General features: G+C 42.7%; 1 protein-coding gene across 1 annotated transcript; it reads left to right on the top strand.

Annotated features, from left to right (window-relative positions):
• The first annotated feature begins 333 nt into the window (after nt 1-333).
• LOC133996135 (adhesion G protein-coupled receptor B1-like) lies at nt 334-18,262 on the top strand. Its single transcript, XM_062435699.1, has 31 exons — nt 334-1,036; nt 1,968-2,117; nt 2,210-2,308; nt 2,417-2,578; nt 3,034-3,198; nt 4,471-4,635; nt 4,760-4,924; nt 5,029-5,130; nt 5,254-5,360; nt 5,501-5,695; nt 5,869-5,937; nt 7,071-7,179; nt 7,573-7,716; nt 7,809-7,878; nt 8,094-8,196; nt 8,579-8,622; nt 10,878-11,004; nt 14,387-14,490; nt 14,604-14,706; nt 14,855-15,005; nt 15,139-15,208; nt 15,316-15,382; nt 15,489-15,574; nt 15,762-15,933; nt 16,076-16,171; nt 16,286-16,325; nt 16,524-17,146; nt 17,262-17,297; nt 17,414-17,518; nt 17,776-17,826; nt 18,065-18,262. Exons 1-31 carry the CDS (start codon nt 334-336, stop codon nt 18,260-18,262), a joined length of 4,581 nt encoding a protein of 1,526 aa, XP_062291683.1.
• Nucleotides 18,263-26,666: the final 8,404 nt, after the last annotated feature.

Raw genomic sequence — 26,666 nt, forward strand, 5'->3', positions numbered from 1 at the left:
ATTTCATTTAGAGAGAGCTCTTATCCTGCAGCATACTGGTGTACTGGTGTTTTGTTCTGATTATTTAGATGATGGAGCATACTGACTGATATGTTTGTTTTTTGCTCTTTTTTCCCCCCCTATTTCTCTGCAGCTCCCTCTCTGATACAGACATGACAGATTGTCTGTTGCACTAAAACCTACAAATCCAACAAGTCTACAGAGAGTTTGCATAAATCAAGTCAAAAGATCTGAGACAAGTGCAGTAACTTGCAACAAAGAAGTCAAAGAAACCTGCTTTAAACAGAAATCACAGAAACAAGAGCAACAACATCCTCTATCTAAGCCGACACAATGGCGTGGTCAGCTCTTACTGGCCCTTGTGTGGCCCTTGTCCTGCTATTCTTCGGTTTGACCTCCTGCACTCCCTCTGGCCCGGCCTCTGCCACCTGCGCCACCTTGGAGCAGAGTCGCTTCTTTGGTGTATTCTCCTCCACAACCACCCTGCCTGACACACCATGCTCCTGGACCCTGCAGAACCCTGATCCCCGCCGGTACACTGTCTACATGAAGATCACCAAGCCCACCGACTCCTGCATACCCCGCCAGATCAGGACCTTCCAGTTCGACTCCTTCATTGAGACTTCTCGCACCTACCTGGGTATGGAGAGCTTCGATGAGGTGGTCAGGCTGTGTGACGCGTCAACCACTGTCACCTACCTGGAGTCCAGCAAGCAGTTCCTGCAGATCCGCAAGTTGGCCCCAAGAAATGCCCTGGAGATTGTGGAGGGAGAGAGCGGTGTCAGTGAGTTCAAGGCTGAGTTTCTGGTTGTGGGGAAGAGGAACCCAAGCATGCCTGCCTGCCAGATGCTGTGCCAGTGGCTGGAGAAGTGCCTGTCCAGTAGCACCCATGATTATCCCTGTGGTATTATGAACACCCCTTGCCAGTGCTGGGAGGCCCCCAAGAGGAAGCCAGGGAGCTGCTACAGGGGTGGTGTCTACGTTGAGAAATGCCTTACAGTGCCCAGAGACAACGGACGTGATGCTGAGATTATCAGTAAGTTTAAAGCATGCTTCATCATTTGGTTTAATTTACCTCAAATGTTCAAATAGAAAGAAAAACTAAAATCTCAAGGGGGTTATCAAACATGTCTTCCCTGTGTTTATTGTGTTGTTTTGTAATGACAACCACCAGCCCAGATTGTTGATAGGAGGTCCTGTTCTCCAGGATCCCACAGCTCTGCGGGCTGTCTCCAGCCCTGCTATCACACAGTGGCCCCTGTTTGTGTCTGAGGGGCTGTTGAGGGTAATGATCCATGGCTGTAGAGCATGGGCACAGGCGGAGGATGTGCACTCTGCTGTCACAAAGTAATGAGAAGTAAATCAAAGGTGTTGGAGAAATTTGTCGATGCATCTTGAGGCTTAAGTGGCGGGACTGCCTCAACCGCACACATCGCCAGCCCTCCATTTTGCCTGAGGCAGGCATGTTAGCTTTAATGCTTGGCAAGGAGTCGGCATTTGGTAAGAGATAGAGGGAATGTTTGTGCATTAGGTTAGGAGGTGGGAGGGGAGGGCACAAAAGAGCACAAAGACCTCACAGTAAGCTGGCAGCGGAAATCGAAGCACACCATTTGTGGTTGGCATGGCAACGTGCCTGTCGGTCTTACACACCACTCTGCTGTGGTTCACAACAAGTGTTTAAAAGCAAACAATCACCATTTCAAATGGTACATCTATCAGTCTGAGTGCTTGGTTCTGCTCACAAAGAATTGTCCTTGCTCATTCTCTTCACATAAAATACATTTGATTCACTTCCTGTTCTTACACAGAAAGTTTAGAGCAACAATGTTTCTTGAGTCATGCCTTTGTGCACTCTTTCTGTGACTCAAACATTTAACTATAATGTTGGTATATCAATTTTTACCAATGCAACTGTGTCAGTTTCCAACTGTGCTCAATGTCTTTCCTCATCTTATCTCCTCCTGCAGAGGGCTGGGCTGGTTGGGGACGCTGGTCAGTATGCAGCCAGGAATGCGGTGGCGGAGTCCAGGTGCGCAGCCGAAGCTGTCAGCCTGACGATGGTGTGTGTGAGGGAACAGTTGAAGAAGGGCGGGCTTGCAACCCTCAGCAGTGCATTGGTAAGCCCACTTGTCATTTATCCATTTAGTTGGGAGTACTCAGCTGCAGGTGGCTCTGTTGCAATAATCCTGCAATTTTCAAATTCCCACAGGCAAAGAGCGCAACAGGAGCCAGGGTCTGCGGGCCATCATCGGTTTGAAGAGAGACAATGTTGATGATTCTAACCATGGAGTTGTTGCAACCCAGACAGGTGAGATAGTTTAGAACGTTGTTCTCAGTGGAAGTTATTTCTTTATATATATTGCAGAGCCTAAGGACTTGTGTGCTGATCCTCTAATTCGTGTTTTGTCCACAGAAGATGCTAAGACAGATGAGTGGTCCACCTGGAGTTCATGTTCAGTCAGCTGTGGGGAGGGCTGGCAGAGCCGCACCCGCATCTGTGCAACTTCCTCCTTCACCACCCAGTGTGTCGGACCCCTGCGTGAGAATCGTCCCTGCAACAACACAGCTGTCTGCCCCGGTGAGTGCCTGGTTGTGTGACAGAAAGAGAAAAGAAAAGAAACTATGATCTAGAAATTGTTAGGAACACTTGGTCTTTTGGAAGTACACATTTAGAAGTAAAAGCCATTATCCCTTAATGATTTCCCTTTATACAGCACCAGCCACAAAGGAAAGGTAGATAAAGAGAGGCAGACAAGTTAGGGAAGCATTTTTGAGCTTTTACACATTTGAGTTTTGGATTATGGGAAAGAGGGTGCAATTTATTACCAAGTAAATCTCCACATTTTATACATTTAGGTCTGTGTCTAAGACATTGTATGGAGGACTGCCCCACCTAGTGGAAAGTTTAAAATGTACCTGTACTGTGTAGCCTGAACAAACTTTAAATGAATCTACAATAATGGTTGCATTTTTTTTAACAACATAAACTACAACTTACCTCATTAAAACATTTGTGTGTGTTTGCATGTGTAGTGGATGGTGCTTGGGATGAGTGGACCCCCTGGAGCCTGTGCTCATCCACATGTGGTCGTGGTTACCGTGACCGTACCCGCACATGCAAGCTGCCCAAGAATGGAGGAGAGCCTTGCCGCGGCCCTACAAAACAAACCAAGTTCTGCAACATCGCTGTCTGCCCCGGTGAGTCAGAGATCTTAAACATTTTCAAATCATTTTTTATAGCTGACATTTGGGTATATATGATCCATAAAAAGATAGATACACAGTCACACAAGAGACACATATAATCAGATTACTTTACCTAAATAAAAGTCACAGAACTTATTATTGCTTCTATGGAGCAGTCTCATTTACTACCACACTAAAAAATTCATGACTTCAGCTATGTTACTTGACCCTGGAGCTGAGTGATTCATATGTGAGCGCTGATAAAACCACTTATTGGCATCACCACCATCACAATCTGCAACTGCAGTGGCAGGTTGACATTACATCTGACGCATCAACAGAATAAAAGCCTCTGTGGGTATTAGTCAGTGACTTGGTGACTCACCTTCCCATGGTCACTCGAAATATCAAAAAGTTCTTTCCTATTCTTCCACCTACTCATGCACTGAAAGGATTTACTCATGTTGAACCCACAGCTGTAATTTGTGCAGCAACTTTTTTCCCTACTGTACACCTAGTTGGGTGGTTGTCATTATCACTTGAGAGATGTACTTCATCTATCCAACATTATACTCCCTTAATGCAATTACATGTTATTATCAGTAGGTGGCTCTATGCACCACAGCTGAGTAACTGTAAGTAGCTGAAGAAGATGGGCTGTTAGGCAAAGTCATTATTGAGAGATGATTACACATTTCATTTGAAATTGAAGGGTTTTGAAAATTGAGTCATCCTTAATAGCCCATTTAGCAAGATAGAGATTTTTTTTATTTTGGCCAGTCTAGCCTTATTTTTGAGACTGTCCACTTTGTTCAATTTATTTTACCGTTTTACAAGGCGGCATTTAATTGCAATTGTGATTGATGTTTTTCTATTTCTAAGTAGTTTCATCTTCTCCAGACCCTAAAATTAAATCTAGAATATGAAAATTGTTTTTCCTGTGTTCAATCAGTATTATGTGTTATTTATGTCTGTGCATCCCTTTATAAAATATGCCAATAAAATATGCCCAATACAGAGTTTTGGAAGGCTTGATTACCTTTTTTAATCAAAAAATGGATTCTCAGATAAGTCAAGTGCACTAAACAAAGTTAATAGAGTACATTGTTATATTAACTTGATCATAGTTTTGAGGACAGTGGACCTGTTTGAAGGACAGACAAGTAGGTAATGTGAAATGTTAATAGCATCAGTGAGTGTGTCTATCATGCCTGTGGCCTGAGGGCCTGTTTTGTCCTTGCGCTCACTATAACTCTATATATCTTCTCCTATGCTTCCCTCTAGTGGATGGATCCTGGAACGAGTGGTCTGCCTGGAGTGCATGCTCTGCTTCTTGCTCCAATGGTACCGTACAGAGGACACGGGAATGCAACGGCCCATCCTATGGAGGCTCTGAGTGCCACGGCAGCTGGAAAGAGACATCAAACTGTTTCCTGAAAGAGTGCCCCGGTAAAAAGAAAAAAACATTTCCAGATTCAGCATTCATTGCAATTCTAGGAACCTCTGGAAAATATAAATTAATTAAACATATCCCAGTCCAGAGCTCATGCTGTGTATTATTCTCTGTCTTTAGTTGATGGACGCTGGCATTCATGGAGCTCATGGGGCAGCTGCAGCAAGACTTGCGGTGGAGGCATCCAGCAGAGGCAGAGAGTCTGTGAAGGACCTTTCTTTGACGGAGCACCTTGCCCTGGTGAAAAGGGAGAGCAGAGGCGTTGCAGTGAGAGGAGATGTCCTGGTTAGTGATGCCAATACGTAGCCTTGTATAAGGGTCACCTCACTATAATACAATCCAATAATAGCTCACTCATCATATAACACATGATTCTTGTAACCTTTTAGAGCCCCATGAGATCTGCCCAGAGCAGAACACTGGAGATGTTGTGTGGAAGAAAACCCCCGCTGGAGACCTGGCTGCCATCACCTGCCCTGCTGATGCCTCAGGTACAGCGACAGTGAAGATGCACACATGCTGGATGTGCTTTATCTGTTTTGATTGGGCATATTTATTTGTTTATCATCCCCCCACCATGGTAACTACAAGTGTGCACTTTCTCTCATCAACAGGTATGATTCTTCGTCGATGCACCCTAGATGCTGTAGGTCTTGCCTTCTGGGAGAACCCCACTCACCACAAGTGTGTCTCCAAGAACTATGAGAACATTCAGATGCTGGTAAGCCCCCTGAAAAAGTGCCCTAATTAAAATGGTGAATGCCTCATCTGTTGTGCTCTCATATGGCTAATTTCCCAGAAGTCTAGTCAAAGCACAGAATGTCAAAGATTTGGATTAACCTCTTGAATCCCCTCTTGTAGTCAAGGGACTACATCTCCAAAGCACAGATGGGGCAGAGCATGGACGGGGTCGCTGAGGTGATTTCGCGCCTGAGATTCTCCTCCGATGAAGGGGCCAAGTACAGCGGCGACCTCTTGGCTGTCATGGAAATCCTGAAGAACACCACTGAAGTGTACAAGGGAACCAGACTGAGACTGAGCAACGCTGATGTAGAGGTACAATTACAAAAAAGGATTTGTTTATTCTTGACAAGGTGTTACATTTGTACATATTTTTTAAATAACATTATGTAGCACTTTCTCTAATGCTTTACTGGCCAAAAATAGTTTTTTATTAAGGTGTATTTGGTATGTTCTTACACCTCTGCCTCCATTTTAATGATCTGCAGAACTACGTCCAGACCATCAGCAACTTACTGAAGGAGGAACATCGTGACAAATGGGAAGAGGCACAGCTGGTACGTGATAAGAGGGTGTCTGTATGAGTGGTCTAAAGTGAATATGAGCAGGGGAGGTAATAAGTCTGTTATGCTAACGTTCTTGTGATAGGATGAGTGTGTAAGGGACAAATTCAAGGAGTTATTGTGAAAAATGTGAAAATGAAGGGGGGAAAGAGTGTCAGTGACTGGTCTGCTCACACTGATTAACACTCCTAAATGTCCTTTTACTTGTGTAAGAAGGGTATGGCACCTAGAGCTAAAATGATCTAAGATTAGACAATTATATTAAAAAAACATGCCTCAAACAATCATCTATTACTATCTCAGATGTTTTTTAGACATCACACTTCAACACTTATCTATAGTGCACATAAATTAGTTTAAACTTACAGTAACTTAGTCATATTTGACCACTAGTTGGCATATTTGCTAAAGTGAATTACAAGTTATTGAGTTCCCTAAGAAAGATAATACACTTGTAGAAAAGTTGGACAAACAAAAAACTTCCCCTGCAGAATATACAAACATTCATACACAGATTGAAAACTGAATGGTGAATTGCCAATGCCACTGCAACATGAAAAGTGAACACTTCAAGGTGACAGCAAAAGAGAAAAGAGTGAGATTGAATCAGGGAGAATCACTACGCCCACTCTACAATCTGTGAGTCTCTGTGCCATCCTACATACCAATGGCAGTTGTAAAGGGACACAGTGAGCACATCACATAGGAGCACACACCTTGCGCCCACATCGCTGCAGTTCTGCGTCAGAGACACGCAAGTCAGGCAGCCCTCCCTTCCAGTGTGTGAGAGGGAGAGGACAAAAAAACCTGAGTATGAATCAACAGCCTGCCCATTTATGGCCTTAAGGAAGCTCTGAGGTTGCATAGCAGCAAGCAGTGTGCTTTTTTCTTTTTTTTCTTCTTTTTTTTTCTTCAGTGCTGAGCGATCTGAAAGAAATTAGTATAAACTCGACTGACATAGGAATAGGAAATCTAGATATGGGCATGTGATCAGTAGCCTTACCTCAAGTGTTCAATTAAACCAATTGTTGAAATTGCACATAATTAAACTAGAGACCCAACTTGACATTTTCCCTTTTCCCTCTCTCTGACTCTTCCTCCACCTCTCTTCTTCCTTTTTTATCCAGATGGGTGCCAACATTAAGAAGTTTCTCCGCCTTGTTGAGGACTTTGTGAACATGATCGGCATGCAAATGAGCGGCTTTCAGGACATTTATGAAGTCACAGAGAATTTAGGTGAGCCCTAATATCCCCCACCAGCTGCTCTCTGCTCATGTCTAGTCAGGATGAGATGTCATTTCTCCATCCAGAAAGTGAATTAATCTTCATCTCACCTGTGAATCTGAGTCCATCAGTTATCACTTTGACAGTGTCAAATCCATCAACCAACACCATATTACTCCAAGATGCTGTGAATCTGATCATAAGTACATTTGGCATAATTCCAATATGGGCTTTACATAAATTAATCAATCTCTCAAATACTGTAAGAATAATTGTAAACTTGACACTTTGAGTCACTGTGTGACTGACTTAATAAAGGTCACACTCACAGACAAATGTTTGTGGAAGCAGATGGCCTCTAAGTGCTGTTCACTAAGCCTCTGTCCCTCAATTTCTGCCCCTCAGTGCTGAGCATCCATAAGCGCCCAACGACCACAAGCTCCAACTTCACCTTCCCCATTAAAGGCTGGAGGGGCATGCTGGACTGGGTTAGGACCTCGGAGGAGAAGATCTCAGTGTCCCGTGATGCTTTGTCCATTGAGCAAACTGGTAAGACCTTAACACTCTTAATGAAACAAACTTTTTTATTTAGGAGATTGACCGATGTGCAGTTTTGTGAATTTGAGTTTTTTTCTTTCCAGATGCCAATGATGCTTTTGTGACCGGCATCGTCCTCTACAGAAACCTTGCCTCTATTCTGTCCTTCCAGAGGTAATACAATTTATCTGCTTTATACACAATTGGCCTTTCATGAAATATTGTTTTTGGTCACAAGATGGCGCCCCACGTTGAAAGACTCGCTACCTCTATAATGTTGTTTTCTCTAGTATTTATTGGCTCAGTTTTTCAGCCTTAAAGATCCCTCAAATCAAGCTCTGGTATGATCATTTGCACCACACTGACTGTAATTTACTCTCTCTCTGCAGCAACACCACCTTACTCAACTCAAAAGTGGTGACAGTGATCGTCAATCCCACCCCAAATCTACTGTCAACCCCCGTTGAGATCGAGTTCCCCCACCTCCACAACGTAAGTCCCTAATGGTTACCCAATCTAATGGAGATTTGCGAAAAATATCAGCCCACCTCCGGGTGTTTGCCCTTGCAGTGCACAGAGCCTGACATTTTGTTGACATTTGCAGTCACACTGTGACTTTTACTTATACTTGTGTTAGTTGAAACCCACAAAGATCACAGCATAACCAAGCGGTCAGTTGGCAATGATGAGAAATCACGCACTGTTTTTAGTTTTGTGCATGCCTTATGGGGGAGGGTGGCGAGACACGTGGGCAGGTGGCTGGCTGCAAGCTGTTGCATCTCACACATTAATAGTACGGTGTCCCAGCCTACATGTTTCCCTTTTCTGCAGACATTCCTCACATTGTCTTCTCCATCTTCCTCTTCTTTTGCAGGGCACCATAAATGAGACATGCCTCTCATGGGACGAGAGCGAAACGTAAGTGTCAACTACAGTTGTTTTTTTTTCTTAAATGTGCATATTCTCTGTCCTGGGTGGCCGTGTCAGCTGATCTGGCACTTGTTCTTGTTGTTTATCTTTTCACTCATCACCGAGGTCCTTTCAGTCATACATCTGTCACTGCATATGAACAGTCACCCCCCTAGACCTACACTCATCAGAGAAAGAGAGCAATAATGTTTAATCCGTTTTTCATGTCAATCATTCCCGACAACTAGGACAGAACAACGCCACAACATGTTGACCCATCTCTCCCAGCCAGGAGCACTAGGCCTCACTCAGCTGTCAGACATAGCCTACTTACTGCATGACACACAGACTTAAGAAATGACAGCCTCAGTGATGATAGGAGTTCTAGCTGAGCGACACCTCACTTCGATCCTGCACTGTTTTAAATGAACCACATCCGGGGGGTGGATACACAGGCAACACTTCTAACCTCATTACATACATCAGTGAGTAAATTCAATGGAGCGTCCCTATAGGTCAGACAGCAGAGTGTCAATTTAAAGACAATGGCAGCTCTCCTCCTTCGTCTCTTAGTCATGTTCATATGTCATTGCTAAGGTTAATGGCTACATCGTGGGGGAGTTTTTAAAGATGCTTAAGATGCATTTGAATGACTTATGAAAGGAGCTCCCGGTCAGTCCCTGGATGAATCGGCCTCAGGCCCACTCTGCCCCCCTGAAGAATACCATTTGCATTTAGATAGATTTGTACACTTGTGGAGGACAGATAAGAAATGAAAATGCGTTAAACTCTGCCTTCACCCAGAACACCCCCTCCCACACACACCTATTCACATAAACCAAAGACAAAGCAAAAACAGAAATGAATTGAAGGAGAAAATGTAATTAACTCGTATACTTTCAGAGGGAGGGCGATGTGCCTTAAGTCAAATTAGATTCATTTTTGATAGCGGATGTGATTAATGGCAGGATGGAGACAGTGGAAATGGCAGAGGAGGAAGCTCTGGCTGATGGCAGAGTTTGGGGTCAGTACTTATGTGCATAGCTGCATATGTTTGGTTTTAGAGCGCAGGCGGATCTCAGGAAGTGCTCCATTAGCTCCTCCACCAGTGAATCATAACTAGGTGCATACAGAGAAAATGAGCTCCTTGTGACATGAAAATAAGAGATGAAGGGCAGCACATGCTTTTTTCTGCCTATTTCGCATCACAGTTCACCACACAGCATTTAACCCATCTGCATGATATGACAACCACACACATTAATCTGTGCAGCCAAGCCTATTTAGATGCCAATTCCAAGTTAACTGCCATGATAATTTTGCCCCGTGGCCGTCTGCCCATGACACTCTGTACCAGGCTGGACCTGCTGGCTGTGTTGCCCCCTCTGAATTCACCAGTCAATTAGAGCCTGAGGGTGCTGTGCTCTGTGCCTTAACCTGTCCTCTGCTCTCTGGCATCTGCTGCTGCTGCTTACACACAATGGCAGATCCTGATTTGTTTGGCCAATGTCCCTGAACAAGATCTGGGCAAAACACTGTAGATTCAATGACTTGCAGAGGCTGATTTGCATTGGAAAGAAAATCCCACTACTTGTTTTTTTCATTTATCCATTTTCTGGATAAATCAGGCTGGACAGGGATTATACACATGTATCGCTTTAGTTAGATTTAAAGTGCATGAAGACAGATTAAAATCAGTTGGACTGTAGATTTCCTCACTATGGAGAAATAATCATAATTCACATTGTCTTCACATTCCCCTCCTTCTCCTTCAAAAGAGGGAACACTTTGTCCTTTGTCCCTCAGTGCACTGGCCAAGTGTTGCCAATAATCTCTTGTCTACTGAAGAAAGATTGCCCATAGCAAGAAATAATAAAGATTATGCTAATATTGAGATTTATGGCCTATCATCATTAATCATGGCACAGATTAATCACAAATGGAAAAGCCATAATCAAGGCAAGATGCAACTGAGCACTTCAAGTTATGTACAATAATGTTTATTTTTCTGACACTGGACCACAAAACTATTGATTAAATATCTAAATGTTATGTAAAATGTGAAAAATATGTAATTCTATATGACTTCTTGAAAATTCAAACATGATGAGCCCTTTATTGGTATAATCTTCTCCGATCATAAATATCATATAATAGAAATTTCATTAAGAGGCATTCACATATGAGATTTGTCAGATTTTAAAGCAGTCAGTCTCTCCTCTCCTAACCCGTCGCTTTCCCTTTCCCTCTCCTTCTCTGTGCAGTTCCTCTCTACTTGGGTCTTGGTCTGCTCGGAGCTGCAGAGCGGTCCCCGTTCATTCATTCAGAACCAAATGCGTGTGTGACAGCCTCTCCACCTTCGCCATTTTCGCGCACGTCAACTCCGACTCGGTAAGTCTTCTGTCTGCTCTCAATATATGCTCATGTTTTGGGTTTTTTTCCACCTTAACTATGCATCTTAAATGTTTTCGTGCAGTGTGGGTGAATGCGGTGCAGTGTGAGCGTATACCATAGCCAGCCTACTTGTTGTTTTCGAGCGATTTGCTGTAGCGCTGCCTTCCAGCACCTCTTTGTCTCCGTGCAGGTGATACTGATCGGAGAAATATATTATGCAGGAAATTGCATTTAGTATTAAAAACGGGAACATTATGGATTGCATATTGGCACCTCGATTTGTTTTGGGGTTTGTGTTTTTTTGCACGAGCTTGTTAATTTAACGCTTATTTGCTTGCATTCAGCTACATGTAATTGGCAAAAATAAAGATGATTGCAGCATTGGGGAAACAGCTTAGTTTCATTCAAGAAAATTAAGAAACATTGATCCCAAAATTTTAATCAAATCGCAACAAATGACTTTTGAGTGTTGCATAATCTGGGTTTGCATTAATTGGGGGGGGGGGGGGGGTTTGCATGATTTTACATAGTTTGAGCAAGATAACTTGATGATGCGCACTGGATGCTTTTAGTACCGATTTTTTTTTTGTCATCGCTGTATTTTATGCGCAAAGACCATGTGTTATTTTGCCTCCATAGACTGTGGTTGCCTCTGAAGCTGCTCGCTCTCCAGTTGCCTTGGTAACGGCTTCTGCAGCGCAACATCGGCCTGTGTAATTTTTGATAACTGAGATGCTGAGGGAAAGCAAAAAAACACACACACAGAGCCCCCTCCTCCCTCATTTGAACCCCCCCCCCCCCCAGGACAGAGGAAATGGTCTGTCCATCTCTGCTGTGCATAAGATTGCTGCTGCACACACAAAAAAAACCCAATCAACAGATGTCTATTAGTTTGAGGAAATGTTTATTATAAATGTGCATTGTGCTTATATCCCCCTCTCTTCACTAGACTACCAATGGCAAAACAGCTTATGAATTTGGACTGCAGTGTTTTTCTGCTGCTACATCCATTCAGTCTCGTCTTTTTGTTCCCCCCCAACCTGTTGTTTACATCCTAAATTTGATTTGTCTTGCTGTTGCCAGTCTTAACAGCACCTCCCATATTTGTTATAGGCTGCACATACCCCCTCTTTCCAACCTCCCGCGACAGCAAAAAGGCAGCCGCGCCAATCATTCCGTCTGCCAATATCTCTGAATTCTCGATTACGTCCACCCCCCTCCTTCTCCTCCTCCTCCTCCTCGTCCTCCTCCTCTTCCTCCTCCTTCCTCTTCGACCACAGCAGCTAGTCTGAAAATGCCAGAGAGGCAAACCAATGAGAGACAGACGTCTGGTCGTGCATTGATGGTCCCCCCCACCCCCACCCCACCCCACCCGCCTGCCTCTCCATCCATCCTTTGATGTGTGCCGTGGACATTTTCAATAACATCTTCCTGCAAACTGTGTGAGGAACGTCAGTGAGAAGCGAGGGGCAGAGAGAGAGAGAGAGAGAGAGAGAGAGAGAGAGAGAGAGAGAGAGTGAGGAGATATGAAAAACAGCTAGATACTGCAGTGTGTTAGCTCTCATTCGATATGCTTTACAACTCCTGCACCAGCATTTGTGTTGGGCATATGATGGTCCAACTAGTTAGTGCAGCAGATGCCCTTGACCGTTGAGTGTGCGCACAATCAGCTTAAAAAAAAACAGCTACGAAATGTGGGTCTTTCTTTGCACTTGTAAATGAGAACATGCAATTTAGTCAAGGACAGGCAAAAGACATGCTTCATATTTAGGTCAAACTGGCTGTCTGGATTTCACTCAGAGGCCCATGGTGCAAGCGTCAACCCAGATAGAGAGACTGGGCATAGAGGGAACAGAACATACTGTATCGCCCTTGTGATTTTTTGCTCTTCCCCCCTGATTCAGTAAAGGCTAAAGCGAAAGGCAGCTCACTGTTCTGCTATCTGCCATCTGTTTTGGGGCGCTTCTGATGTAGTTGGATAGATTTTGAAACAAATTTGCCACACTAATTTAGTCGTTGGCTGCCACAGGCTGGACTTCACCAGCTGTGCTTTGATATCAGAGAACGCTATGTGGAGCACATTACGATGGAGAGGAACAATTCTTCAAGGCTCAGTATTGTACCATTTAAATTCTGATACACTATATACAATCGCAAACGTATTAGAAGGAACACCTCATGTACGCTTGCAATATACGAATTTATGGCCATCATAAATCAAATGAAGGCCAAAGCAGCTCCCCTTTCTTCCCCTTCTATCTGCACTAATTTGATACCTGCAGATTTATTATATTTCAGGACATTTTCTCACTCACCTTATGGCGCCACTTAGCCCTTTCTCGCCTTTTTCTCTCTCAACACGTTACACGCCATTATCAGAAATGTAATCGCACCATTTGTCAATGAGGGTTTCTTCATTCAAAGCCTCAAAGATTTTCATCCAGCTCACACGCTTTGTGTGATGCCAACTTGATCAGAGGTGTTAGATTAACTCAAAACCTCATTAAAGCCACTCGAGTAGGTGTGAGACAGACAAAGATTACGGACACAGTGAAACCAGACAATTAGCTGTTGGAGGTTTATAGGTGTGTTGGCCAGGCAGCCGGGGCCTTGTGATATCTCAAGGAGCTGAGATTTGTTCGTGCAGCGGCAACCCGTTGGCCCTCCAGGTGAATCTGCAGCAGGGAAGACAGGCAAAAGACAATCCCCCTCTCTGTTCCTTCCAGCAGAGGTTTGGTGCGAGGGCCGTTTGAAACATGGGACAGTCACCACCGCTGGCAGCGGCAGGCGCTAAGCTGCTGTCAGGGATCAGAAGGGCAGGTGGTGGCAGATTAATGCACAGGTGATAATGGTCCACCTGTTCACTCCTGCAGGGACGGGCCAGGAGCTGCTGGTTGGCACAAAAAACACCAACGTAGTGAGAAAATACTAAAGGGGAGAGAAAAAGATTAGCTCAGGATGTGTGTCAATGATTAGAAGGTTGCTGTAGCAGCTTAAACTAATGACTGAATACAGCCCCCCCTCTGAACTGCCCCTGGGAATTGAGCAACCCCCCTTCCTGCTTAGCGGAGAGAGATATATGTGCAGTATCCTCTTCGCCTCATTTGCTGACTCAAAAGCTCAATGGAGAGACGCAGTGACCCTGACCATTTGTTTAGTTTGCCGCTCCATCTTTCTGACATGTTCACCTTGAGGTCACCTTGCCTCAGCCGTGGCCTGATTGTGCCACTCAACTGTTTGCCTACAGGGAGCTGTCTGCTATTCCAGATAGTGCATGCATGTGTGTGTGGATCTCAGTGTTGGTGCATTAATGTGTATGTGTGTTTATAATCAGAGTACAGCTCTAAGAGGCATGTTTGGTCTTGTCTCTTCTCTGTAGATCATGGACAAGGCACTGCTCCCATCCGTGACTCTCATAGTTGGCTGTGGGGTCTCCTCTCTCACCCTGCTGCTCCTCATCATCATCTACGTCTCCGTGTGGAAGTAAGTAACCCCTACGAGCAAAGATCAGCCATGTCAGCCTCTAACTCTAAATGCTGCATGCACTTTCTCTACCTTCTGCTCATGCTTTATCTCTCCCTTTTTCAAAACTCCAGGTACATCCGCTCCGAGCGCTCCGTTATCCTCATCAACTTCTGCCTGTCTATTATATGCTCCAATGCCCTCATTCTCATCGGACAAACTCAGGCTCGCAACAAGGTAAGGCACTCTTCTGGCCCAACTTAAATCCTCTTTTAAAGCTTTCTGAAATTCACTGCTTTGGGGACTTTAAGAAATAGCAGCAGCGCCCCTGACACAGATTTCTAATTTTTCCTCCCTATCTCTCCCTCCTCCTGGGCTCCCACAGGTCGTGTGCACTCTCGTAGCTGCTTTCCTGCACTTCTTTTTCCTCTCCTCTTTCTGCTGGGTGCTGACAGAAGCTTGGCAGTCCTACATGGCTGTCACTGGTCGTCTGCGCAACCGCATCATCCGCAAGCGCTTCTTATGCTTGGGCTGGGGTAAGAGCACCAGTCATTATGTGCATCTCTCTCTTTTTCTTTTATCTCTCTTGCATCACATTTCTCAACAGCTTTTTGGTCCTGTCAGAATCTAACTCTTTCCTCCCCCTTGTGCATATTTTCTATTTTGCAGGCCTTCCTGCATTGGTGGTGGCTGTGTCTGTGGGTTTCACAAAAGCTAAGGGTTACGGCACTGTCAACTAGTAAGTCTCAGCCTGCCACTTTTTGTCTTTCGCTTTTCTCTGCATATATTTTAAAAACCTAGTCCCTTGGCTCAGGCATTAATATTCTTCCTCCTTCTCTTTTCTAGCTGCTGGCTGTCTCTTGAGGGTGGACTCCTCTACTCCTTTGTTGGCCCTGCCGCAGCTGTTGTTTTGGTGCGTACTCTGACTTGTGTCCCCATCCACCTCAATGCATAGTCTGTTTATAAATGCATTATCCATTATTACTTTGTCTCATCCATTTTTTCTCTCTTTCAAATAGGTGAATATGGTCATTGGTATTCTGGTCTTCAACAAGCTGGTATCCAAGGACGGCATCACCGACGTGAAGCTGAAGGAGAGAGCCGGGTAGGTTTTATTGATCTTCTCTGTACACCAGAGTATTGCGCTTATCGCCCTCATCAGTGCCATTACAGGTATATTGATGATGTGCTTTGATATCAAGCCTCACAATCAAACAACAAGCGAGAATAAAGCTCCTAAGTTCATTCTTGTGCTGTTTTGCCGAAGTCTTATCTATTTTCTCACCCTACAGGGCATCACTGTGGAGCTCCTGCGTGGTTCTGCCTCTCCTGGCCCTCACCTGGATGTCTGCTGTGCTGGCCATCACCGATCGCCGCTCTGCCCTCTTCCAGATCCTCTTTGCTGTCTTCGACTCTCTGGAGGGTTTCATCATCGTCATGGTCCACTGCATCTTGCGTAGAGAGGTAAGGAAAAACCAAACAATGAGATAAGATAAAGTAACCGGAGTTCAAATAAAAATGAAAGTTGGTTTAGACGATTTTATTTAAGAGGTTACATGAGCTGTGGTTTGAATGCAATTTCCTATATTTTACCTTCTTCCATTAGGTTCAAGAAGCTGTAAAGTGCAGAGTAGTCGACCGCAAGGATGACGGAAATGGAGACTCTGGCAGTTCTCATCACAATGGCCACACCCAGCATATGGTAAATTTCTTGGCTTATTGCCTTTTTAATGTCTTGAGTGCCTCTTGCATTTTATCTTAAAATGAATATGTGCATACATTAAGCACTGATAGAACATTTTTATTCTTTTATCAGCAGTCTGATAACGAAAAGGATGGAGATTCAAGCAGAATAGGTAAGCCCCTTTTACACCAACTTTTTTGCTCTTGCCCTTAACCATTTTTCCATTTGCATTTATTTTTTTGTGAGACTTGCACTTAAAACATCTGATCATGCATAAAAATAAAACCTTTTTTATTGGACCAATTTTTCAGGCTTGCTATGGCTATTGCTGTATTATTTTCTAACTCGTTTGTACCATTTTTCTTAAAAGGAATGAAGAGCTCCTCTGAGGAGAAGATGCCTCCTCCTCAGCTGCCTCTTCCCATGGGATCCAACTTCCACACCCTGCCATCCAACCCCAATAAGAGCCACATGCAGGCGGTTCCTGAATATTCCAGCCACACGCTCACCTTGAAGAGAGAGAAAAGCCGTCTGGCGGGCGGTATCGACCCATCCTGCGGAAAACCTGTGTATGTGTGCGAGGGAGAGCTCTTCAAGCAGCTGGACGCTGATCTCGCTCGGGTTCAGGCTGAGGGCAGCCTCTCCGACGGCAGCGGTTATGTACTCATGCCCAACACTACCTCCACCCTGAGGTCCAAGCCCAAAGATGACCCAACGAAATACAATATCAGTGTGGAGCAGCTGCCACAGGCCAGACTCATGCACCTCAGCGGGCCCTTTGCCGAGCCACAGGCCGCCTTTGGGATGAAGTCGATCCCCGCTGACCAGGTCAGCGTGTCTTATTCAGAGAGGGACTCACCAATCCAGAACATCCACAACATGTCGAGTGAGTCTCACATCACCCACAGCAGCCTGGAGAACACCTTTGAGTCCATGAACTCCATGATGTCCAAGAGTGAGACGATCTCCACGCTGTCCATGAGCTCCTTGGAGGTAAGGCTGGAATTATGTCTCCTATTGCAAAAAATGAATAAATAAATAAAAATTCTGCATTTATTTGAAACATTTATTCACGAAACTAACCTTCTTTGTCTTCTTTTCTTTGCAGAGACAGAAATCTCGTTATGCTGAGTTGGACTTTGAGGTAAATATTGTTTGAATTGTGTTTGTTCAAAAATATTACAAATGGCAGGATATTATATTAAATGTGTAATTGCAATAATTTTTTTGAGTAAATTGTTTTTTCTTTGTCTCCTGTAGAAAATCATGCACACAAAGAAGCGCCACCAGAACATGTTCCAGGACCTAAACAGGAAGTTGCATCATGCTGAGAAAGACAGAGAGTCACCCGCTTCTGACAGCAAGGTAACCCATCATAATAATATGCCCATTATCCATCATCATAGAGAAATACATTTCCAGTAAATACCAAACATAATGGATGAATATTAAAAAGAAATATATAGAAGAGGCAATTCTAATGTTAAAGATATTTTGAGCAGAGCCTCTTGGTGGTGTAAAAATGACCTTAAAAGCAACCAGTGACTTGTGTATTAAAATATGGTTGTCAATACCTTGAGGTCATTTGAATAAGGATGCATTTTCTTCCTTCCTTCTTACAGTCTGTGAGATGGAGTGTGTCATCTGGAGGAAGTGACAAAACGAACCACAGCGTGAGTGTTTATATACAACCTCACAATCTCAAATTTACTGCCTATAGACAAGACACACCATCAGATATTACACTTGCCTCAAGAACGAATAATTTCCACCAAATCACAATGTGACTTTCATTATTATAGAATCACCACAGATGTAATGAAGCCCATTTCATTTTTGATTAGATCACGAATTGCTCAGGGCTTATGTGTGACACCAGTGCTAATGTGGCATATCTTTGTACCTCAACAGGACAAACAGCAGGGTCCTCTGGAGAGGCCATGGGAAGGAGTCCGGGGATTACCGCAGTCACCCCCTGCATGGGTACGCAAAGACCTGGAGCCCCTAGCTGCCTCACCTCTGGAGCTGCACTCTGTGGAATGGGAGAAGTCCAGCACCACCATCCCTCTGGTGGGGCAGGATATCATCGACCTGCAGACGGAGGTCTGAGGAGGAGGAGGGGGGCTTGTGAAGCCACCCGATTTCACCTCAGTCACCTTTTTGGTTTTGGGAATGGGATCCTGTATGGATAAAGTATGGGAAACCAAGAAAGAAGGAGGGAAGTAAGAAAGTAGGTCCCAGAATCTATGTCTTCAAACCCTCAGCCAGAGCAGGAAGAAGAGAGAGAAGGAGTGATGGAGGAGAGGTGGTAGAGTGGTAGTGATGGGATGTTTAATGTAGCTTCTCTGTGTGGACTTAAAGCATCTCTTGTCTGAGTGCTCTGAAGGTCAGAGGGTTAGTGGAGTGATCAGTGGTTTCCATGATCCAGGACTGGCTGTGGTTCCATTAATGCTTCACTGGGAGTTTCCTGAACCCCGAAGCCTGGGTTTCAGAAGATGTGGTCGACATGTCTGTGCTTCTTTTATCCTTCAACTCAACATTGGAGAAAATTAAATAATATAAAACGGTGTGTCCTCCCTGCTTCTTGGGAGGAACAACCGGGACTCTTGGCTGCTCCTTTTCCAGCCAAGTTACCTTCCAAAATAGGACAAGGCAAGGGAGTACAAGGGACCAGTTTCATGCTTGGAGTCCAACACTCTGCACTAATAGGGCACACATTTTGTTTCTGTGCTGTAGGTTATTATATTTTTTTCCTGTTTGTGTGTTTATTATTTGCGTACCTGGGACTACTTCTAAGGAGCCGAATATGAGACTCTATACTGAGAATACAACTCCACTACTGGAGAACTGGCTCAATCACACTAATTGCTGTTACAACCATGGTTATTATTATTCCAGTGATTACTGTCAGTTTTATGATTATCACTTTATTACTTGATTATCTGTTAAGCCTATATTTTCATTTTTCATTCCCCTCATGACTGTCAGGCACAAACTTTAATTGTTTCTTTCGTGTGACCTACAACAATAGGCTCCAAAAAATGATTCAATACATTTGCAATGTGTTGTGAGCCCATATGGACTGCATTGGGAAAAACATACATGGAGTGTTGATGGAGGTGGTGGTGGTTAGATATGTCCTGGTTTCTCCAGAATTCTGCTTCAATACCAAAACACCAGCACCAGGATGAACACAGACTCTCACACAGGAAGAGCAGTGCACTCTGGAAATTGCTGGGTGGAAATGTAAGAGGTGGGGGGATACCACCCCTCTCAGCTGGCACAAGATGCAGGCTCTTCCATGTCGTACATGTGGATTCAAGGGTCAGCGAGACCTTTCATCATCGCCCTTTTGTTTCTCAGCCTTGCAGGACTCTTGGACCGAGCTGAGGCTCCTGGCGCTGATGTGACTTCCAATGCAGTGCCAGGTCCTCAAGACTTCAACACATTTGTGTTTTAGCCATCAGTATGAAATAGTGCAATATGATGGGCGCTTGATGATCAAGCAAGACTGATATTAGGATTTAGGCGGAGTTTTTTCTTACAAATGTTTCAAAATTTTTATACCATCTTCCTCATATTTACAGAGCATATAGATGCTTTATGAGAATATTGTATAACAAATCTGTATTAGTAATTCAAAGAATTTATTCACTAGAGATTTGTTAGCACAAGACTCCATATTTGGAGGTCTTTGTGACAGGTAGATAATTGTACTTCTATAAAGCAAACATTATATAGAATGAATGATAGCCTATGATTATCTCTAAACTGTGCTTCAGGACATTTGTTATTACTCTCCGCTGTGTAGCGTCGAGTAATTGAACCTCATGTCTTCTGTCTTCTGTCTGTGTTTTTGATAACCCTGTCAGTAACTCAACAGTATGTACAACCAGCCAATTCCCCTGTTCCTTCAATCCCTCTGTCATACCTTGAGTTACTTGTATTGAATACCCATTTGTATTATCTTGTCACAACTTTGTTTTTTATGTTCTGTTTACCTCCTGTAAATGTACAGTTTTCACAGCACAAAATGAATGTGACTTATTTCTAATAAAAACACATCTATATTACATGAAGAATTTCGTCCTGGATTATTCAGCAAGGGCAAGTTATAAAAGGTGGAACACAACTTTGAATCTTCTGTGAAATCTTGTAAAAATGTGTAAAACTAACTAACTTTTAGGTTTCTTTTTTCAGAACAACTTATAAAAAAATTATTGTCTGACACAAATATCTGAAGTCAGAAAGTAACAAATGAGCAGTGTTGCAGTAAGTAAAAATAGCTGGCAAAAAATACTGAGATAAACAGGACTTGGAGACACGGATTGTGTATCAGTAATGTATTTTTTCATAACCAATGCCACATTAAAGTCTCTGGCAACATTTCGCTCCCTAAATATAGATATGATTTGCAAGCACAAAAAAAGCAATCTCTTAAGATGATAAAAGCGCAATTCTCCTCTGTTCTATTTTCATGCTTTGCAGAGAGGCGAATCATTACTGAGAAAAAAGATCTATGAAGTTGAGTAATGAGAAAACAAACATATTTGACAGAGGCCAGAAAATGATTGTGGCCTCTTTAAAAATAGGAAATGTTCTCAACAGTTTAAATTTAGTTCTGCCTGCTATGTCTGCAGTATTGCCACTCTGGGTTTTTTTCTCTCCTCCATAATCGGTTCTTGTTCTTCCTTTTAATTGAAGCAGTGTGCTGTACCTCTGCTGCAAGGCAAAAGCAAAAGGAGATTTACATCATCCATTTGTTGAACACTGCTCATTTTGAGAGGTCAGCTGGAGAGCTAACCAGCTTGTGTGCAAATGGTGCTTTATATAGGTACTATTTTTCACTGCATTCCATGTTTCTTACCACCTCACGTGATAAGCACCATTTTCTGAATATTTTTTTGCTTTGTGGAACATTTCGTGCTAATTTATTTTCACACCAAAAGTCATCTGTGGCACATCTACACCGTCTCATGACAATTCAGAGAGCTAATGTTGGAACTGATTTCACAGCATCTGAAAACGTGACTCCTAAAATATACTATATGGGTCACTGTGGACCCTCATTATTTTTTATTTTTCATCTCAGGACCTGCAGACGGTTGCCATCAGCAAGCAAGAAAACAGATTCAAATTGACTGAAAAATAGAGAAGCAGGCAAACAGAAGGGTAAACATGCAGCGAAAAGGGGGAAAGTGCAACGCTTGCTTCATGTGTGCAAATCCACACGTTTCAGTGCTATAATTTATGCTCATATTGAACAAAAACATGAATGTTAAACGACACAATCTTGTGTTTGCAGCCCTGCTTCTTCAAGATACACAACTTAATCTAAACATGCACACACACACACACGCACGCGCACACACACACACACACACACACACACACACACACACACACACACACACACACACACACACACACACACACACAGCACTAATCGATTGAGGCCACTTGCTGGTTCATGTGGTCCCTGACAGTCTGGGACTTTCATAGTATGTGTATGTGCATGCATGTTTAATGTGTGCGAGTATGAGTGTCCACACCCAGGTGTGTGTATGTGTGTTGAGTATGAGAGAGGCGGTTTGACAAGTCGCTTTCCCTCAGACATCCACTTCTTTAATATTCTCCTCCGTCCCTCGCCTCCACCGTCACACACACACACACACACACACACACACACACACACACACACACACACACACACACACACACACACACACACACACACACACACACACACACACACACACACACACACACAACTTCTAATTCTCATCTCAACCCCCTACCCCTCCCAATGTGAAACCCAGTATCAATTAGTACCTTGCTGACAGTAACAGCGAGGTCCATGCTGTCTCTTAATTGAAGGCTGTTGCTATAGAAACAGCAGATGCTAATCCCCAAGATGGGCGAGGAGGAGGAGAAGGTCTTTAAAACTGTCAAAGAGTGAAAAAAAAAAAACACAGAAAGAGAAGATGTCGTTCATTTTCTAATGTCTCTGTAATGACTGTCAGCAGTACATTAAATTATTATCATTATTACGAGTGAAGCAGTGAATATTAACTCTGGATTGTCTTTGTCTCTCATAGTTATTATTTTAATTTTGAGGAAATTTAAGACAAAGAAAGAGATCAAGTTTGATTAAATTGATTTTGTTTAAGGCCTTTGTTAACCCTGTTAACAGCCTGGGATGTGATAGGTGGTAGACTCGAATAGCCTTATTAATACAATACATTTGTACAATTATGATTAATTTACTGTATAACTTTGTTTCCAAACTGATATATATTTTGATGTTCCAAATGTTTTAAGATTTATAATTGTTTGTATCAATCTGACGAATTATACCCCAAAGTGTTTCATGAAATGTATTGTCGAGAAATATGCAACAATACTGGTGCTTCAGTATACTCCATCTAATTGACTTCAATACTTTAATCTCTACCACTTTCACAAGTGCTGTTCTGCAAAAGACAATGTGCTCCGACCTCCTTGAGGTAAGGCTGAAAAAAGCTATGACCTTTGTAGCTAATGTAGTATGATAGTTAAATACCATTCATGAATTCTAATTGATTTTATTTAGAATACTAAAACATTTACGTGTTAATTAGTACGTACTTGAGCTCGATGTCAATGGATATATAAAACCCTGCATATTATTCCTGAATTTGATTTGATTCTGCTGCAAAAGCTATTTGCAGAGCGCACAATACTATATAACATAGAAAAATAGAAAAGGCTGAGGGGAGCAATGGAAGTAGGATATTGTCTATGCATGGAACTATTATTAATGCTGCTATCGCTTTCAGCATGCTGTCAATTGTATGACATTGTTAGGCAGCATTTTGTCTGAGAGTCTGGAAAGAACAAGTGATGAGAAAGATTTTTAATTCACCCATAGATTCAAACTTGCCAATAGGTCTACGTGCACACTCATGCTAAACCAGTCACATTGAACATCCCCATCATGTCTGCGCTCTGTTATATAATGTAATGTGATGTTATATTATCTTAATTATAAGCCTTTACACAATAAATGGACACAATAAAAGCAGTATCATGCACAGTGAGTTCAAATATAAACAATAAAGCTGAGATTCAAAGTTCATTCTTGACCTTAAAAGCAGCAGCTGAGAAATCCCAACATTTAGTAGCTACTCTGGAGCTTTTGGTCATACTACAGTTGAAAGAATTGAAGATATTAAACATTTTTCTTTAAGGGTTTAGACCAAATTGAAGATTGAACATTTGCAGATCCATGACAACTGGGCAAACTCCATTAGCTGATGAAGATTATGTGACTGAATAAGTGGAATAAATATTACGTTTCTAAAGATTATAATGTTCAGATATTGTTATGACTGTGTCTGAGAGGTTCCTATTCAAATCCATAGCAATTTTTGTGATTTTGGTGGATTGAATATCTTTATACTTTAAGATTTGTCTTTAACTGGGGACATGGATTTTATATTTACAATTTATATATTTAAAAATGTTAGGTATCATACAAAAAATTACACTAAAATAGAGGACATGTTCGCTCCTTTCTGACAGTCTTAAACAAAAACTCACTACATTGTCGCAGCTAAAGGTATTGTGTCTTGCTGTGTTTGTTACAAAACTGGGTCATTACTGGGAAACAAAAGTTCAGCTCTGAAGATTAGCTCCATCTATTGTTTTCAGCTGTGGCACAGCATGTCCTTCAGCTCAAATTATGCTCCTGTCTTACAGAGCATGACAGATCCCAAAGCAAGACTCCAAGACGCTTAAACCTCTGGCTCGTCTGCTTCTGACAGCAGAATTTATCTCCGATGTCAATACATATTTAAAGCAATCACACACCATTCAGAGAATTGGCACAGGGAGCAGGAGCAAGCAGCAGGATTGTAGAGGTTGATATTATAGTCTCTCATTGGCCTGAGATAAGTACTTTCACGTTTCTATACAAACTCTAGTCAGACTCCTTCTTTCTTTCTTGAGTTTTTCCTCCTGATTGGGGTTGATAAAGTATTTCTTTGCAACAAAAAAGAGCCCCCCCTGTGTGGTTCGCTTACCTTTGAATGACAAAAAAACAGACATGGTGGATTTTAGCTGTGTTTGTATTAAAACCTGTACTTTTAGACCCTTAGCTAACCCCAGGGGTTGACTGGAGCTAGGCAGGCTAATGACCAGCTTTGGTACTGATGGAATGCAGAGGGTTGCGATGTTGAGGGGAAAGGGACATTTTGTATGATAAAAAATCTGCTGGAACCTGGAAAGAGACCCAATCTGACTTCAAGTGAAAGAGTCAATAGCACGGTGGCAAGCAGTTGCCAGTTCATTTCGAGTTATTGTGTAACAACATGGAAAGCAGACATTGCTTTGTGAAGAACATATGTACGTTTTCATACACATGTGCCACCGTTCCAGCTTTGCGATTATAAAAAGTGGCCAATTATCAAACCATTTACGTTGTAATGCAGCAGTTAGTGGATGCTACAACAGTGCTTTGAGAGATCAATTTAAACCTGTGCTGCCAGTTTGGGCTGGGGAAAAAAGGGAGGCAGCAACCATCTCAAAACAACTGATTGGCTCTTTTTGGACGCATCCTTCATATTGCAGTCAGTTTGCTAAATGAGTCAATTCCCCTTTAATTATTGCCAAGCTGCCCATGAATCCGGCATATAATGTCTGCTGCAGATCCTTGGCCAAAAGACCTTGTATGTTCCAAACACAAAGAATCTGGACCCCTTTATCACTCCTGGTGGGCACCATGGCAACAGCGGCAACATCCAGGCAGCTCATGAGGACTATTAGCAACGAGGAGTTTCAGCACCAGGAGAGTCTGAGAAAAATAGACGAGTTGAACATACATACTGCAAGCAAGAAGTATAAATACTTTTGACATGACAATCACAGCTTCACTTAAAATGAAAAATATCATAGCTTTCAGCTTTCCTGCATTACAGTTCAAATGCAGGTGAATTACCATTTACTGCATGTTTCATGAATGTGCACCACAAGATGGGATTTCTAGAAAACAAATGCATTCCTCATTTGAATACTTCTTATACTAACACAACCCCACGCAAACACATACTATTATCGCAGCAGTATTTGTTGAAACACTGCAACAAATGGTACAGTTACATCCCAAGAGCTATATCAACATGCCTTTCCCCAGAGGTATGAATGAATTTCAGATGGGAGCGTTATTTTATGCAATTATTGTTAGTGCTCTGGGAGAAGGGGGCAGATTATAAGCACTACGCATGATATGCAAACATGTTACACTGCACCAAAAAGGCTGATAATAAATGGAGCTGTGCAAATGTAATGTGAGTTCACATTAAATGTCATATGAAGCAATAATGTAAAAATGCTGAAAGAATATTATGTCAAAATTATAATGAATGTCCTTGCGAGCTGAGGTTATGAAAATGGATGGTTTCATAAAGAAACATTGTGCCACATCTTGTTGTCGGCATGACCTTACTTTGTCTTTGCTCAGGTTAGTGCTGTTGCCAGGATACTATTTCCTATGGCAACACTTGAGCCAGCGAGGTGAGCAGCTCTGAAAGGATCCAGGTAACTGGCTGCTCTGTATCCTGTAGACCGGAAGTCCGTACATGACCACAGAATAACATGCACAAAACACGCACAGCCACACACATAACTAGCCCTCCAAGTTCAGTCTTGCTCAGTGCGGTAGCTTATATTTTCTCCCTGACAAAACAAAAATGACTTCCGGTGAAATACAGCCATGATTTATCATTTCCTCAGGGGTATTGCATGCAAAGGTGTTTATTTGGAAGTTATAAACATGTCCATCAATTTAGGAACTAACAATCCATCTTTTGAAGGATTTTAAAGCTATTTTGCCAAATTATCAATTTGTTCATTCTTACAGTTTTCAGAGTCGAATTATGTGTCAAATGCATCAGAATCAGTTGCCTCTGCAAATACTGGAGCCTTCGGTTCAATAATGCTTATTACACTGCAGTATTGTTTGTGCATTTCAGATTAAATTCATTTTTAATCCTCGTTTGAAACAAAGTGAAAGCGGCAAATGTCCATTACAAAGGAAGGAGGAAGTGTTTTATATGAATGTTATATGTATGGTGCTCAGTATTCTCTGCAACACATAGCAGATGCTCTCCATCTGTGTGAGAGCATACTGCCACCATTTGTTGCAAGGATGGTACTACCTCGGTGGTACTACCTCTTACTGATGTGAAAAACTCTAAACTGCATAAAATAGCACTTCATGGGAAAACTGCCCATGTCATTTTTCATTGACCCTCTTATTCTGTTGCACAATCACCAGGTTGTGTACAGGCCTTAATACTTTCCTTCTCTAAACAGATTGACAGGATGCAATGCGTCATTAAAGCCACGCCACGCCTACACTCGCTCATTGACCATCAACTCTGCAGGATTCAGATGATGAAAGTGTGTGTCAGGGACAGTGAGATCATACGACACTGTGCAGGGTTGAGCATTGTCTGTCAGGGAGAGCTCTTCA

Source organism: Scomber scombrus, chromosome 16 (assembly GCF_963691925.1).
Source record: "Scomber scombrus chromosome 16, fScoSco1.1, whole genome shotgun sequence".
Lineage (NCBI taxonomy): Eukaryota > Metazoa > Chordata > Actinopteri > Scombriformes > Scombridae > Scomber > Scomber scombrus.

Coding starts and splice junctions, on each gene's coding strand:
- LOC133996135 (XM_062435699.1), top strand. CDS start 334: ATGGCGTGGTCAGCTCTTACTGGCCCTTGTGTGGCCCTTGTCCTGCTA. Junction 1,037..1,967: donor ACGTGATGCTGAGATTATCA/GTAAGTTTAAAG, acceptor CTCCTCCTGCAG/AGGGCTGGGCTGGTTGGGGA. Junction 5,361..5,500: donor ATGAGAACATTCAGATGCTG/GTAAGCCCCCTG, acceptor CCCCTCTTGTAG/TCAAGGGACTACATCTCCAA.